The sequence below is a fragment of the Gymnoscopelus braueri genome (genome assembly GCF_963280865.1).
Source record: "Gymnoscopelus braueri genome assembly, chromosome: 21".
NCBI lineage: Eukaryota > Metazoa > Chordata > Actinopteri > Myctophiformes > Myctophidae > Gymnoscopelus > Gymnoscopelus braueri.
The window spans coordinates 19,044,165-19,062,686 of record NC_137623.1 but is presented as its reverse complement, the minus strand read 5'-3'; the positions used below and the strand labels follow the sequence as shown (position 1 = coordinate 19,062,686).

General features: G+C 40.7%; 1 protein-coding gene across 1 annotated transcript in view; it reads right to left on the bottom strand.

The window, feature by feature from the left end:
* Positions 1 to 18,522, bottom strand: part of LOC308077639 (phospholipid phosphatase-related protein type 5-like) — a gene marked incomplete at its 3' end in the record, with an annotated part of 112,102 nt that overhangs the window by 54,251 nt on the left and 39,329 nt on the right. Inside the window, exon 2 of the mRNA XM_080418452.1 lies at positions 15,543 to 15,675. Coding sequence (XP_080274578.1) covers positions 15,543 to 15,675 — 133 coding nt within the window. The remainder of the gene's footprint in view (positions 1 to 15,542; positions 15,676 to 18,522) is intronic.

Sequence of the window (18,522 nt, the reverse complement as noted above, 5' to 3'; positions counted from 1 at the left end):
GAATAAAACCCACACGTGTCACTCTATATACATGAGCCAGCATGTACTATCAGGCTATAATGGAAAAATAAAATGATAAAATAAAACATTATTTCAGATCCTCTTTACAGCCAAAGCTTTTCTGGGTCAAACAAAAAACAAGAATGCTGCAGAATCTTTCTATGCACTTGTTTGAAGAAGCTCGAAAATGAAGGCAGTTTAATTGTGTGCACACAATATCCAGTATAAGTGATTTCCTCTGTTTATGAGAGCGTCTTCAAGAGGGTTCCTAACAAGCGCGCCTGAGCGCTTTGAACCTTGAAACCCGGCACGCAACAACTCCACCACCACCGTGTTCTTTCTCCGGAGGGGAGCCTTTCATCTATTAATAAAGGATTTTCTTTGCTCATTGCTGCTCTCTGGGTTTTGACACTAACAGAGGGATTCGCGGTCAAACTATAGCGAGACTGTCTGATCAGCTTGGAGGAGGAGAGGACCAGAGAGCTAACAGAGCAGAATGATGCGCTAACAAGCGACCTCTCTCTCTATATTTAATCTCCCCCCATGAGTCATTATGCAAAAGTTTATGCTGACCGGGTCGGTTCTGCACCCGGGTAGACAGTCATGTAACCTATTCACCTTATTCCTGGCCCTTCTCCAGGGCGGCGCCACTGCCCTTTGCTGCTGCTTCATTCGATATCTGGTCACTTCCTACCTAGCAGGCTACAGGTGTAATGTAGGTAATCAGTGTGTTGCCAGATTTCGCAAGAGAAACAAGCGGCCACGTCTATGAAAACAAGCCCAAAAGAAGCAACTAGAATACGTTTTACCACTTTACATCGGATATTTGAAAATTGCAGCTCTACAAGCTCACAGCGTGTCACATCGCGACACGTTGTGAGCTTGTAGATCTGCTATTTACTAAAAATATTGGGGGAAAAAATGTCATATTTTTTTAAACATTTTAACAACACAAATCTGGTATGGGGGTCCCTGGCACAAAATATTTTCAGATGGGGTCCGTGGACAAATACATATTAATCTGGGGGTCCTTGACATGGAAAAAATGTGGGAACCACTGGTTTAAACAACATTAGGAAGCAAGTATGTTAAAAACCCATTTGTTTCGTAAGGACTTTGTCTTAAGAAGTTTTACCGTACTCACTTTGAACTTGTTTTAACTTTATTATATTGTGGTTGATTGTACAGCACATTGTAACTATGTTTTGAAAGGTGCTTTATAAGTACTCACGCACACGCACACACACACACACACACACACACACACACACACACACACACACACACACACACACACACACACACACACACACACACACAGAACGTGGGCTCAGCCGTGCAGAGAAAACCCCCCTCCTTCCAGCTCGCTATTGTGCGGCATCGCAGGTCAGAGACACAGCAGCAGCAGCAACACATCCACGGTACAGTACGCCCCCACACAGTGCATGACAGATCTACAGTAACACTCAGACATAAATAAACATGAGGTGCCACGGCCCGCGCGGCGAGGCATGCTTCATCTAACACACCATGTCTCTCCAGCCTCCCCCTGCTTCATCTACCACACCATGTCCAGCCTCCCCCTGCTTCATCTACCACACCATGTCCAGCCTCCCCCTGCTTCATCTCTGTACCACATCATGTCTCTCCAGCAGTGTCGTAATTTGCATAGGGTTGTTGGGTTATGTGAACCCATACATGGGACTTCCACCGCAAGGGGGCCCTCCAGGAGGGGATTCATTATTAATCAATTTAAGTTCATTAATTTATGTTTTTAATAAATTAAATAGCCGCCCATATTACATATACAGTAAATGCATCTGCTATTATATATATATATTGTTTTCATTTCCAATGTATTATGTACAGGATTACATCCCCGTAATATTCATATTATTTCCGCAATCCGCATCGACGAGAAGCACATTCAGGCTGCCATACTCTACCTGAAAGTAACAGTGATTTCATTCACCTTGTTTACAAGTCGAAAATGGGGAAACAAATGTAATCAGGAGCTCAAAAACATAATGAGAGGGATACAAGAGCTATCCGTGCAACAGCTGCAAAGTGTGCATATTTTAAAACAGTGAAACCTACCGAGGAAAAAGAAGCATAAAGTGATTAGGCTGGCGATTGCGTAATCGTTAAGACTCGCGACTCAGTTCAAACTAGCGGACCACTGGAGGTATCATCAAATCCAAAGACTGTGAATAAACCAACAACCTTCTGTTGCTCCCAAGTTGGGGGTGGTTTGAAAAATATCGTAAATATTTTGGAAAATGTTGAATAATTTAGATTCTTTTTTTTCTTTTTTTTCCATAAGTCTTTTCTTCTGGGGGTCCCTGGTACAAAACCATTTCAGATGGGGGTCTGTGGCCAAATATATACAAATTCAGGGGTCCTTGGCATGAGTCTCAAAGTTTGAGACCCACTGCGTAGGAGGCTCGGTGCTGTGCCAGATGTCCCATCGCCAAATCATAGTCCAGCCGCAGTTCCGTTCTGCCCATTGGACCGTGGCAGTGTGCCGTGACAAGGTGCTCCACAGCTGCAACCATTTATAGACATGTCATCGCTGTCGGGCAGAAACTTTGTATCTTAATATTTTCATTTTAAATGATTTATTATAAAACTTTTCATAAATTATTTCCCCATGTTATACTTCAAAAGTTGCTCACAACCTCAAAAATTTACTTAATTTAGTGACATGCCCAAAATACAATATGCACATGCGTCACTTTTCCACCGGGACACGCCCCCCTCAGCTAGACTGAGTGGCAAAACATTGAGCAGCATGGAGTGTTGGGGTTTGGAAGCGCTCGTTGGAAATCACTCAACGGTTCTGGGTAACACCTGTTTTGAAATTGCATATAAGGCAGGAGGTAGCAGGATGTTGCGTTATTAAAAATGAGCGCTTCCAAACTCCAACACTTCCAAAATAATCAACTGCACATCACCACACAGAATTTATTGACAGGGAGTAGCTCATAACATGTCTATGGTGGATTTTTATAAAATATATAAAACATTTTTTATAAAACAATGTGCAGATAGAAAGAGGATAATTCAAGCTTTCCGTACAGCTGCAATGTTGGTGAGTTTAACGCCGTTTAATACAATCAGATAGGACTTTTCTGTTTGGATCTATGGGCTGTCAAGGCCAGAAATACTTCTTTTGCTACTCAGTAGGCGTTCCCGCATAACTTCCGGGTACGATGATGTCACGCGCATAGACTCAATAGCGATGCCAAGTCGAAAGCGGTAAAGTGGCGGTCTGCAGGTTTTATCAATATTTAATCAATGCAAAGTATGCTTATGACTTAACAATAATTACATTGGATCCATTGTAGTAGGCCTACAGGTTATTTATTTCCCATGTCGTGAGAAGTAACGGTTTTGGGCGTAAAAGGTTTCCACCGGACAGCAACGATATGTTAATTAATGCCTCTGAGTGCCCATAATGTGTGCTCTTCGTACGGCACACAGGCACGGCAGAGCCATTAGTATTGTGTGCGCCTCAGCGAGCAGTCATGGGGGTAGGGGCTGTGTATGGCTTCTCTTAAAGTGACTGCCATTCCAGTTGGTCTCAGTAAGAACTCCAGCTCTCAGATTAAAAGGCTGATACAATGGCGAAACACAAGAGCCTGCCAGCAAACACCGTCTTGCCCTTTTAGAACATTTGATCACTTCTCACTACAATATAGGACATGATCTTTGAAGAACACGACCACACTCATGAAAATAACACAGAGGGTGCAACACATAGACACATTGCCTAACGGAAACAGCAACTCTCAGTCAGAATCATCGAAAGCCAAGGAGTACAAGTTAGTTGTCAAACGTTAGATTGAGACGCTCTAACATGGGGTGGAAGACAGGAACGTGCTGGCCACTGGGACATTTGGGACAATTCCAGAACGGCCGCGCCATTCCAGGCCGCCAAGACATTCCAGGGCCAAAAATATATATATATATATATATATATATATATATATATATATTATTACGGTCATCTCCGGGTTACGCGGCCCAATTATTAGTTACGTTAATGTTTGGACTGAGATGCTTTTCAGCAGTGGCGTAATTTACATAGGGTTGCTGGGTTAAAACAGTGAAACGTGCAAAAACATAAAACAACTTAAAACACATAGCAAAAAAGCCATGAATGACAACACAGGGATTTAAAAATCAACTAAAAGCAAGAGTGAAGAAATAGGTCTTGAGCTGTGCTTTAAAGCTATCTACAGAGGCTGCCTGTCTGAGGTGTAATGGGAGTTTATTCCACGCCGTCGGCCCGTAGAAGCAGAATGCTGCCTCACCGTGTTTTTTATGTCATTGTAGGCACTTCGAGCAGGTCAGCACTAGAAGACCTGAGGGGGGGTTTGGACAGGCAGTCATAGAGTTATGAGGTATGAAGGTGCCAGACCATTGAGAGCTTTATAAACAAGTAAAAGCATTTTGAAATCAATCCTAAAAACAACCAGGAGCGTAGCGTATGTAGTGAAGCTAAAACTGGAGTAATATGTTCCCACATCTTAGTTGTCCCATATATAGTTGTAATCTGTCGTTGTTTTCTTTGGCAGGCCAGAAAAAGTGCATTGCAGTTATCAAGCCGAGAGAAAACAAAAGCGTGGATCAACGTTTTTTGCATCGTCCAGCGACAGATAGGCTCTAATTTGCGCAATATGTCTAAGATGAAAGAAGGCAATCTTGGCAACATGATTAATGTGTGTATTACATTTAAATTCAGAATCAATAATAACCCCCAGGTTCTTTACAGTAGTGTAACTTTCTACAGTCAGTTTACAGGGTCTACTTATTATTGATTCTCTCTGCTCACTAGAACCAATTATGAGCAATGGACCCGTTGCCCGCCCCGTTACCTGTGATTACATACAGTATATCCCAGCCCCAGTCTGACTTTGAAAGTGCTTTATTTTTACTTGCCTTGCATTTGAACACATACATTCTGCTGCAGTGCCTCGCGTTATGGCAGAAACTAATTACAATTAGTAATTAGTTTCTACACTTTCTGTGTAGCTGGCTATTGAGTACTGACATTTAACGTTAAGGTTAATGTGCAGAACAGGAAAACAATAACTTTACAACCATACATTTATAAAACCCACAGACAGACTTAACCATTTTCAATCTGGCAGTTTGCAGTGGTGAAAAAAGTACTCAAATGTTTTACTTAAGTAAAAGTATCAATACTGCAATGTAGAGGTACTCTGTTACAAGTAAAGGAATTCAAAATTTACTTGAGTAAAAGTAAAAAAAGTATTGGTATAAAAATGTACTTAAAGAATCAAAAGTAAAAGTACTAAAACGTTTGAAAATAGCAGATCTACAAGCTCACAACACGTCGCATTGTGAGCTTGTAGATAGGCTATTTTCAAATAGCCTAGGTATAAAATAGTGCTAAAGTGGTTAATGTATGTTTTATAACGTAATAATATATATCTGCAAAGTAACTAGTAACTAAAGTTTTCAAATAATTGTAGTTTGCCTCTGAGATGTAGTGGAGTAGAAGTAAAAGTATAGACAATTGGAAATACTCCAGTAAAGTAAAAGTACCTCAAAATTGTACTTAAGTACAGTACTTGAGTAAATGTACTTAGTTACTTTACACCACTGCTAGTTTGGACATGGTCATTGTAGGTAAACATTTAAAAAACAGAACAAGACTAGAAAAAGTGCTCCTCGCAGCACAGGTCTCCGCCAGGTCAGGTAGGTTATTTTGGCCTCCTGGTGGTGCTATAATAGGCCAATGTGAAAAGGCTGCCATTTATTCCTAGGCCGTGCACGGCAATCGGACACTGCATGCATGATTTGAGGCATTTTAATCTAAAAATATGTTTTGCTAAATTTGACCTGCTGGTGGCGCTATAACAGGCCAATGTTAAAAGGGTGGCATTTGTTCCTCAACATAGTGCAAATGTGCATTCAAAGTTTCACCGCAATTGGATGCTGCGTTCATGATTTGCGGCATTTTGTTCAAAACGGACCACTCCTGCAAACATTACATGTCAATGTTAGCCAATCAGGATGGAATATGAAAAATCAAACAGATCCGTCTTGATCACATGTATAGAGATTATGTGTACCGATTTGCATGAAATTTGGATCAAATCTGAAGGCTTAATATAAAAAAAAATTGTTTTACATAAGTCTGCCTCCTGGTGGCGCATTAAGAAGGAAAATGTGAAAAATGCAGGGCAAAGGTTTTTCCTTGGCCTCTAGAGAGTGTGCATACAAATTTTTACACTGATCGGTGCAGTTATAAGTAAAAACACGAATCGGACTGTTACAGCGCCACCATGAGGCTGATTTGAACATTTTCAAATGCCATTTCTTCCTCGTCCTAATGGGAATGTGTGTGCAAAATTTCACGGACATTGCATGCTGTGTTCAAGATTTGAGGCATTTTGTTCGAAACGGAGTACTCCTGCAAACTTTGAAAGACAATTTTTGCCAATCAGGATGGAATATGAAAAATCTGAAATGAGCCGTTTCTTTTAATGACTATAGAGATACTGTGTACCGATTTGCGGGATTTTTGGCCAAAATCTGTAGGAGTACTGTCCAAAAATGTGTTTTGCACAAATCGGCCTCCTGGTGATACTATAAAAGGCCCATGTGAAAAATTTGGAGCAGAGGTTCTGCTCTGGCATCCAGGGAGTGTGTGTGCACAGTTTCGCTGCGATCAAGCCAACGGTGCCAGAGATTAGCTGTACACAAAATGACAGAATGACACACGGACGGACACACACACACACACACACACACACACACGGACGGACGGACAGGGGGTAAAACATACTCTCTCGCCATGCCTTTCGGCCTGGCGGAGATAATAATCCATTATTGTTCCAAAATAGCAAAAATAGCTCATGTACTGTACAAGCTCACAACATGTCGCATAGCAGTGTGTGTGTATGTAATTTACTCTGAATGTGCAAATGTTTGTGCTTGTGTCCATTAGTCTCATACTATGGGAAATGGCTCTGACTTTTGTAAGTGGTCCCTGGGGGTGGGGGTGGGGGTTGTGGAGCTCAGTGACATTCTCCCATTCTCCCCAGAGTCTAAAAAACCCATTAGTGCAGAGCCCTTTGAGACTCTGAGTACACACAGCCCTTTGATTATGTGACATCTAACATCCCTCAGGTGTAGAATAAACAAAATCATAATAAAAGCACTAGAGCACTGTGTTCCTCGGAGTGCAGGTCTCCACCAGACCAGGTTGCCTACCCAGGGCCCGTAAACTGTGACAGTCATTATAGCCAATCCGAATGGAATCTGAAAAATCGGACTGATACCGAACATCTTGATCACCACATGACTCCAGAGATAACATATTTTTGAGTGAGTTTTGGACAGAATTTGGACACACAACACCTTTACGGTGCAAATCTGCTGCTGAGCTAATCAAATGAAGCGATGAGAAACTGACCGGGGAACAGGAAATGTGCAAAAGGGAACTAGAGTTACGCACAGAGCCTATAGACAGCTAATTGAATTCATCAAAAACTCATGCCTCCGGTTATAATAGAGGTCCAGTGAGTAAGCCTATATATTAAACGTTCAAATGGAATGCTCAAAGGGTCAAAAGCAGAGGAGGATTCAAACTGAGTAGTCCCCAGAATCTGGGCCGATAGATCATTCGTGATTTTAATAGTTTGTTTGCATGTGCTGTGGAAATGATAGTCAGACTGAAAGTCCTCAAAACCACGATTCAAATTCATAACAGAGATCAACTGAGTGGATGCAATATTTTCAAAACATGTGGATAAAAAATGGAACGCAATTGGTCTAAAATAATGGAAAACCAGGGAATCCAGTCTCGGCTTCTTCAGTAGTGGTGGAAACCAGGCAATTTTCTATAAGGCTGGGAGGAAACAAGCCAGTGGACAGAGAGACATGGATAATGGACCAAATATATGGGCCAGCGGTAGTCTGCATTCTGCAATATACAGTGCATGCTTCAAGAATCTGGTGGGGATAATATCCAGTGGGAAGGAAGTGGATTTCATATGAGAAATGGTTTCCCCCAGGCAGAGGCGGAACATAACTTTTTCAGTACTTTTACTATTTGATTTTTCAATACTTCTTTTCAATACTTCTACTACAGAAAATCGATAGAGAAATATTGTACTTTTTATTCCACTACAATTATATTTGACAACTGTAGTTACAAATTACTTTTTTATTAGATTTTGATTATTATTATTAAAAAAAAAAATTTCAACTAGTTAACATAGTACTTTTATATTGTGGTATTGCTACTTTTACTCAAGTAAGAAATCTGAGTGCTTCTCTCACCACTGCCTCCAGGGTTGCCATAGAAATCTGCTCAAAATGGGTTTAGCAGAGCCGCGGGCAAAGGTCAAACACCAAGGTATCTGGGGTCAAACACTGAGGTCTCTGGGCCAAACACCAAGGTCTCTGGGCCAAACACCAAGGTCTCTGGTCCAAACACCAAGGTCTCTGGATTCAGGGGAGATCTGCAGCACAACTATTTTATTTATAACTGTGTGTGTGTGTGTGTCTCTGTGAGTGTGAAGCAGGGCATTGCTGAAAAAGGACATTTGTGGTCAGCAATCTCCCCTGGGTAAACAAAGGTATAAAAACAAATGAATAAAACAAATTGAAGAAGAAACAGCAGCCATTCCCAACTTGTGGACCGCGAGGGTTATGCAAGTGGGCCCCAAAAAATTGGCAAAGCATTAAGATTGTTATTAGCCTTGGTCTCGGTATCTTTCATTGAGATACCATAAATAGGAACTTGGAAGTTTACTACTTTGTTTCCATTGATCCAAGCCAGAACACGATCGATTCATCGATCACTAAATTAAAAAGGCTCTGAGAATGTATACAAGTGGGCCCTGATCCAGAGGGGGTTGGGAACCGCTGCTCTAGTGCAGTGGTTCATAAACTTTTCTTATTTGACAATTTGGCCAATGTTTTTATAGTATAGTTTGTTCGTTACCTTTGATGCTGTAATGGCCAAAAGTAATTAATGTGCAGATAACCTGTTTAAACTTATACTGTGTGTTGGTTTGTGTTTGTTTACGGTTGAGTGAAAACAAACTATGTTGCACATTAAAGTCCTCTAGGGGCCCCCAAATATCATCTGGGGACCCCCTGGGGGTCCCGACCCACAGGTTGAGAACCACTGCTCTAGTGGCTGAATAAGTGGTGGGCTGATGACAGAGTCAGTGGGCCTGAAACAGCTCCCTGGGGTTGAGACACTGAGAAGCAATTACATTGAATAAGTAAGAACTTGTGGCGTCCTTATCAGCATACTGATAAGCAGCTACTGCAGAGCAGCGGTTCTCAAACTATGGGTCGCGACCCAAAGAGGGGTCACTGGAAGGTGCTGTTGAGGTTGTGCATTGGCAACCAAAAAAATAAGATTTTTTTTTTGTATAAATAAAATCTGAATATAATTGCCAGTCTCTCATCATCATCATATTGAATTATTCAGTCTGTTCATATTCACATGAGAACTGGCACTCTCATCAAGACAAGTTGCCTGGTGTCCATTGTTGTGTGAAAAAGGACTTATTAGTGCCCGTTTCATATACTGCATTTATGCATTTTGATGTTTGATAGAATAAATTATGTTGCACAGGCTTTGATTTTGACATTGATATTCCAGTGTGTGATCTTGGGGCCTGGCACAGAAGTGTCTTTGTAAGATGAGTGGAGACAGGCTGGCATGTTGAAAGTATTTCCATGTTCTTATGAATGAAAGGGTTTTGTTTGTTGTTTATGTTTGAGTACCCGGCTGATAAGGGCACAGGCTCTTATGGTGTGTTTGTTCTTCCATGAATCATTAGTTGAGAGGTAGATCAGTCACTATTGAGTGACTGAATGAAATGTACTAAAAGCTACACGTGGATGTAGATGGAGAATTCCTTCTTTGGTGCGATGGACAGAATCCACTTAAAACCAATACATACTGTATGACTGTGTTAAAGCTATGAGTGGTTGGACATGGCAAATTCTTTCTTTTGAGTGATGGACCGAATCCACTTAAAACTAAAAGATATGACTAACTCCAAACAAGTGTTTGGAGATGGAGAATTCTTTCTTTGGAGAAGAACTCAAACATAGCTGGATGAAGAACACTCCCTTTGATGTGCACCTTTTGTACTTTTATGTTGATGTGTCCCTGAATATGTACTGATGTAGCTTTTGTCAAGCTGCACTACATGGTGAAAAAAATAGATGAACTATTTGAAAGCTACAACATTCTGGAAGTAGTGAGTCTAGGCACAAGCTACTTGGAAATATTAAAGCTAGTAAGTAGCCCAACACTAGCATGTGAGATCATTCACCTGAGAGAATGGTACTGGGATAAATGATCCAGTCTCTTTATAACTTAAATCGCATTTAAAAAAAGTTCAAATCAGATTATAATAAAGTGTGGAGGGAGAGAGAGAGAGAGAGAGAGAGAGAGAGAGAGAGAGAGAGAGAGAGAGAGAGAGAGAGAGAGAGAGAGAGAGAGAGAGAGAGAGAGAGACAGACAGAGAGAGAGACAGAGAGAGAGAGAGAATTACAGGGAAATGTGTTTCTTTGTACTGTGAAAAGCTCTTTGTACTTTTATAACTTTTGATACATTTTGACACCAAATACTTGATACTTAAGTACTTGTAATGTGAGCTACTTTAACACTTTGAAAACATCTTTACTTTTACTCAAGTAGGCTTTCAAAAATACTATCATAGTCAAATTTGTAGCATATTGGCATGGGCAATGTGGCACATTAGGAGTCCAGTAGTATACATTTAGGGATAGGCCTACGTGTTTCTGGTAACATTATTGGCAGCTCATTTTGTATGTCTGTGGCAAAAAAATAGTTTAACAAAAATATCCTTCACAACCCGGCATGGTGATGGCCCCCGTCACATACTGTACTTCTTAGTTTATAGGTGCAATCGAATCAAGGATATTTGAGTGGGTTCTGATCAAATCAAAAACTCTGATCCAGGTCTGTGTCCCTTAAAGCAGTGATTCTCAAACACCTTCGTGTCAAGGACCCCCAAATGGAAAGGTATTAAGCCGCAGAAACCCATTAAAAAAACAGGGAAAACAGGATAACACTTTACTTAAAGGTCGGGTCTATATTGGATTATATTCACATCTAAAATGCATTTTAATGTGCTTATAAGGCATTATAGCAGTCGTTATAAATGTTAAATGTATAAATGTTTCTAAACATGAATGACAACTTATAACAACGTTTATGACATATTATCAGCGCCGGTCATAATGCATTATACTGTAAGTTCAGTCAAGCAGCACATCATAACTACCTTAACTTAGTTATAAAGTCTCTTTGTTATAAGTTGTTATGCATAATTATAAACATTTATAACAAGTGTTATAATGCCTTATACGTGCATTATAATGCATTATACATGTGGTTATAACGCATTATAGACCCAACCTTAATAAAAAGTCAACATAAGATAAGATCTGTGTTGCTTAGATTAGATCTAGATCTATGGACAGACTCTACGAGAATAACAGACTGTACACAATTAAAACGATTCATAGGAGGGTGATAAAATGAGTTGCTAACAGTAGAAGAGGGACAGAAAATGTATTCTAAATGCTGAGCAAAATGTAATTAAATTCAGTGCCATTCTTATTTATGGAAGTTTGGTTCTGAGTGCCACAGCCAAAATTCATTGTAAAAAAAAAGTGCTTAGGAGCCGAGATACAGCCTTTTTCAGTAAGAAATCATATCTTGGGTTCTGAACTTTTTTTTTTTTTTTTTTTTTTTTTTTCATGACGTCTTAGACGTCATGTGGCACTGAATGAGTTAAGACACAACTTTAGGTAAAAAGCAGAGAATATTGAAGGTGGAAAAGCTACCAAGAGAGAATGAGGAACATCTTAAATGATGTCTGTCTACACACAGCAACAATACCGCTGTGGCCTGTCAGCCTAGGAGGCTGATGAAAGAGCCAAGTCAGTGGGGGGTCGTACTTAACCCATTCAATCCGGGAATGCATGCGTGTCATTTTCGATTTTAGCTACAGTATAACCATTATTTTTATACTTTGGCTATTAAAAAATAGGAGATCTTCAAGCTCATAGTGCAGCGCCGAGTGCCGCGATACGAGCGTGTAGATCTGCTATTTAAAAAAAAATCTTGAACATTTAGTGCAAATCTTTGAATACATATATATATATTTTTAAAACAATTTTTCTTTGCTTCTGGGGGCCAAAAACATGTTTGAGCACCACTGATATAGCAACAATCGTTTTTCAGAAAAATGAAGACATTTGTTGAGACAGACAGTTCGCTTAAAAATATATTTTTCACGATTTTCCCCAAAAATAGCAGATCTACAAGCTCATAGCGCGGCACAGATAACCAAAGAAATCTAAAATGACAGATGCGTTCCCAGATTGAATGGGTTAAGAAGAGAGACGATGTCATCAGGACTCAGCCACAACTCGCTGGGGATCATAAAGAAGTCTGTATTGTTTGACATAATAAAATCTGGAGATATGAAAGACTTATTGGCCAGAGATGTGACATTTAAAAGAGCCGTTAGAACAGAGGAGGTTATAAGTAGACTGCAAACTAAGTTGCAAGGCTGACAAAACTAAAGTTTTCGAAACTAAAGTTTCTTTCTTCTATGCTTCCTCCTATAACTTCAGCAATTGATCTTTACCATGTGCAGAAACTCAGGAATGATATTTTTAACTTTTCCCAAATTCAAGCTGTTAATTAGCGTTTTTTTGGAAACTCTACGGCCAGAGTTTTCGCCGTTACTGCGCATGCGTGGCCACGTGCGCGTGCATGTATGGGAATGCGCGGCCACGGGATCCCCAGAGTATGTTAGCTAACAGCACTAGCGTGTTGTTTTCTCACTGATACAACGGAGCAGAGCGCAACGGAGCAGAGTATCGGGACTCTGGTCCGCGGACCCCTTAACATGTGGACCTGCACTGTGTGTGTGTGTGTGTGTGTCTGAGTGTTCGGGGGTTCCAATAGCTTGTACATCTGCTATTTCTAAACATTTCCTTTTCTCCCCTTTTCTTTTTAGAAAGTATTGAATCATTTTGAATTTTTAAACACAAATCTTCTGTTCTGGGGGTCCCTGGCACAAAACATTTTCAGATGGAGGTCCGCGGCCAAATACATATCAATTTGGGGTTCCCTTGGCATGAAAATACTGCAGTTTGAGAACCATTGATTTTATATAGCAACTTTATCCAAAGTGCTTTACAATGTATTGACCCATTCACACACCGACGGCGGAGGAAACTATGCAAGGCTCCTACCTACTCATCAGGAGCAGTTTGGGAGGTGTGTGTGTGTGTGTGTGTGTGTGTGTGTGTGTGTGTGTGTGTGTGTGCATGCGTGTGCGACTGCCGACTACGTGCCGTGCGTCAACGTGGTAATATTAATCAAATAAAACCCATGTCAGACCACCCTTGTGTGCACATTAAACACAATTACCAAGTCAGCCTATAGTATCAACTTAAGAGTACATCAAGGATTAAAATAATTTATGTCTCAGCAGGATTTGCAAAACACTTGTGCATTCATCTTCAGTAGAATCCACTGCTGTAATGCTGTCTTTACATGGTCTCCTTAAACCTTAAAACAAAAATCGATCAAGACAACTGCAGTTGATTCAGAACGCTGCTGCTCGAGTCCTTACTAATATACCCATCACTCCGGTTCTTTAGATCTTCACTCTGGCTCAATCGAGCTCAATCGATTCCCGATCCTGTGCTACCTTATGAACCGTCTAGAACTTTGCTCAGGGCCCAGTGGGAAGGATCCCACTGAGAGTAAAGAAAACCTAGTCAAACAACAACAGGGTAAAATGGTTAGTTAATGGTGAGTGGATAAAAGTTTGAGTGCCAAGAAAACAAGTATGTGATATAAGCAGGGCTGCAACTATCGATATCTAGGCCCGTTTCAATTATTGCATTATCGCCTAATCGCAATTATTTGAGATGATCGCAATTATTTTGCATAATCGTTTCCATGTTGAAAAATGTTTATATGTTCTCAAGCTTTTTTTTGGGGGGGAAATAGCAAATCTACAAGCTCACAACGCGTCGCGATACGACGCGCTGTGAGCTTGTAGATCGACTATTCATGTTTCTTTAAAAGTATAAAGTTATTAAATATATCAGTAATTTATTTGCATATTAAAGTTATTTGCCATAATGTGCCCTGTGCAACTTCAAAGCCTAAATGCCAAAGAACATGTCATTTTTAATTATGTTCCAGTGCTCAACGACAAAAACACAATTGAATCGTTAATTATAACACAATACATTTTGTGTGACAATTGATCGTCATGTAAAATGTCATAACCGTGACAGCCCTATGGATATCTGTCTATCAGCCCCCCTTCTCTACTCCCTGTACACCTGCTACGACTGCATGGCCACACACTATAAGCTCCAACTTAGTGGTGAATTTTGCCGATGACACTTTCTTAAAAACCAAGAGACGTACGATAAACACTGTGCCAACAAAGCTTGCAGGATCATCAAAGATCGTAGTCACTAGGCATGTAATGATTTTTTGTAAATCGAATAAAACCGATTCAAACTGGTGACAATTTAAATTGATTTAATTTAAAAAAAATCGCGAAGCAAAAAGCAAAGGGCGTGTTAAAAAAAGAGAAGAAAATACAGGATCTTTGTAAGAGAATTGATAAAAAGAGTTTTCAGTCATTTGCTACTGTATTGAAAAGAGGATAAGAGAAAACACAGTATTGTGAATTAGTAAATAATGTTGTGTTTAAAAAAAAAACGTGAAAATGGTATTGTGAACCTACTGTAGTACCATGATTTGAATCGTATTGTGAGTTGAGTGAATCGTTACATGCCTAGTATTCAGCCCAACCACAAACTGTTTCAGTGGCTCCGCAGCCATATAAGGACACTGGGCAGTTAGTGCTAAAGAGCTTCTTTCCCCCCCAGACAGGCACACGCATGAACGAGCTGGCCAAAGTAGAGAAACATAATCTTGGCAAACGCTAATAGCGTCCCCTGTGAATTACTATGAATCGCCTGCTTGCATGTGGTATAATGAGATGTATGGAAAACCAATCGTACAATGCACAAGCCCAGAGGCCATTTAAGAAAAGAGGCATTTATAGCAGTGGTTCTCACAAGTTGGGTCCGGTGACCCCCAGGGGTCCTTGAGGGGGTTCCAGGGGGTCTCCAGCAAAATGTGTTAATACATTTTAACCCCTTTATCGATATTTTAAACGTTGGCTATTCAAAAATAGCAGATCTACAAGCGCGCAGTGCAGCATTTCGCGCTGCGAGCTTGTACATTTTTGAAATAATTTTGAAATAATTTTAAAATAATTTTGAAATAATTTTGAAATAAATTTGAAAAAATTTTGAAAGCATTTTGAAAGCATTTTGAAGAATTTTGGAAGAATTTTGAAGAATTTCACAAATCTTCTCTCCTGGGGGGGGGGGTCCTTGGCATGAGAACCACTGACTTGGAGAACACATGGGACTTGAAAACTCGCAAACCTTACCGAGGAACCTGAAGGTCCTGCGCACCAGGGGGTTGAGGTAGCAGCAGTCGCCCGTGGCCACCGTCTGCTCCGAGCGGTCGAACTCTTTGGACGTGTACTGGATCAGGAACAGCACTGTCTCCGTCACCGTGATCTGCACGCAAAACAGGGGAGAGGAGGACGAGTTACTATATCACATACTGCAGTGGTTCTCCACCTGTGGGTCGGGACATCCAAACATGATTTTTGGGGGGTCCCCAGATGACAGTGAAGTGACAATTTAAGGACTTTTAAGACCTTTTCAATACTTTAAAAAATCACACCCAGTGTGAAGTGGGCGGTGTCTTGCTAGCTATCTGAAAGGGCCAGTTCTAGGAAGACTTTCTATTTTCTTCTCAATATCGGCCACGCCAGCATATGTGTCGATGAAATGAAATTTGTCCCTGAGCAAGACTCTTAACCCCTAAATGCTCACAGGCCCTCATTGGAAACAAGCCCGCAAGGACTTTCATGAACGTCCTGTTAAAAGGAATTATCCTTATCCTTTCCCTTTTCTCATTTCAGCCATAGTGATCTTTGAGTTCTTTTTTACTGTTCTCACGAAATGGACAGCATCTAAGTTAAATATACTAGTGTCAGTCACATCAAAGTGGTTTTAGATTAATTTCATCATATGTCTCACTAGCCAATCACAGCGTGTGGAATTGGAGCACTATGTCACTGTTGTTATTTAACAGTGGTCATCACGGTGATGGAAGCTCACTTAAAAGAATGTGTTTTTTTTAATACCCTTTCCACCCACAATGTGTGATTCACTTAAAAAAAACATAAATGTGTTTTTTTTAAGTGCATAGTCCTATTTATAGGGCTATGCACATGTGTCATGTTTCACTAGCCAATCACAGTCCTGAATAGACTGTGATTGGCCAATCACGGTGCAGGGTTAGGGGGGTACACTGGTGGCCAATCACAGCGCAGGATTGGGGGGTGCAAATATCCAAACCTCACATATAGGGGCGGTTTCACCGCCCAAAAAAGAAAGACAAAAAATACCATTACTGCATCAAAAGTAATCAACAAACTATACTACAAAAACTTGCTATGAGCTTGTATATCTGCTATTTTGAATAGCCAAAGTATAAATGATGGTTAAAGTGGTTAAAATGATTGTGAAGCTATCTTTTTCCACCGGGTGGCTGCTCAGTAGGACACTCAATTGAGTCTCCGGTCATCAAATTATTGGCTTAAGAATGCGACAAAAACGAAAAAATCCCCATGAATTCAAGGCTTCATGGGGTGTGTAATTGATAGAAAATAACACATTTCAAGAGTTTGTTCATAACAGCAGGGAGAGATTAACCCATTAAAACTGGGAAAGCATCTGTCATTTTAGATTTTAGCGTTAGGCTATTAAAAAATAGCAGATCTAAAAGCTCAGAGTGCGTCACTTCGTGCCGTGCTGCGAGCTTGTACATCTGCTATTTTTGAACATTTTTAGAAAAATCTTGAAAGTGTTTGAATAATTAAACATTTTAAATCTTCTCTGTTGGGGATCCCTGTCACGAGAGCAAAGAAAAGGCCACACACTCGTAGCCACGATGCAGGAGTTATTTGAATGAGAAACCAACGTTTCGGTTTCAACCTAGCAAGTCTTCTTCAGGGAATGGAGTGGGGGTCCCTGTCACAGCACATTTTCAGATGAGGCCAAATACAATCAATTCGGCACGGAAACGTTTGAGAACCACTGGTTTAGAAGGCATTTGTAGAATCGGCCTCAGGTCTTAATGGGTTCAAATTCAGAAGTACAGAACTTGAGCAAACGTATACTCGGTTTAAATGACTCCCCACCACTGCCTCGGAGGGGTGAATTAAGAGCAGCATTGACTACAGCCAGCAGTGACAACATAAAGCGAGCAGACACAAAACAGACCCTGACTGAATAAGATCACATTGAATTACTTAAAAGAAAAGAATCAATGGCAGCAGTGACAGATGACTTCTTCAGTCCATGTGTCCTGCATGATGGCAGAGTGCACCTGCGACCAGACAGAAACGACTTAACCCATTAAGATCTGAGGCCGATTCTACGAATGCCTTCTACTAAATCAGTAGTTCTAACACTTTTTTGTGCCAAGGACGCCCAAATTGATATGTATTTGGCCACGGATCCCCATCTGAAAATGTTTTGTGCCAGAAGAGAAAGAAGTTATTCATCATTTTTCAAACACTTTCAAGATTTATCCAAAATGTTCAAAAATAGCAGATGTACAAGCTCGCAGCGTGGCACTAAGTGACGCACTGTGAGCTTGTAGATCTGCTATTTTTGAATAGCGAATCCTAAAATCGAAAAAAGGCACAGATGCTTTCCCGGTTTTAATGGGTTTAAACTCATTAGACGGGGTTGTCTCTATAGGACAATGTTCTTCCATGGTTCTCTAACATTGTGATGTCAAGTTAATTGCAATTATTATTATTTTTACTGCGGACCCCCCATCTGAAAATATTTTGAGCCAGAGACCCCCCCATTCTGAAAATAATTATATTGAGCCAAAGATAGCTGATCTACAAGCTCACAACGCGTCGCTTGAAGATCGGGCAATTTCATTATTTTTGACTAAAATGGTAAATGGTAAATAGTGCATTTATATAGCGCTTTTATTCAAAGCGCTTTACATACTGTAGATTGTGCATTACATTCACCCATTCACACACACATGGTGGAGGCAACCATGCAACCATGCAAGGCACCAGCCTGCTCCTCGCAAGCAATCAGGGGTTCAGTGTCTTGCTCAAGGACACTTCGACATCAACTCTGGGGGAGCCCGGGATCGAACTGGGAACCTTACGGTTCCCATCCGGCTGCTCTACCAGCCACTCTACCCCTGAACCACTGCCACCCCATATACAGTAGACTATAGTCTTGATTGTGATTGGATTTTTGGCATTGGGTTGTCGCTACTACGAGGTGTGTGTGTGTGTGTGTGTATGGGTGTGGGGGGGG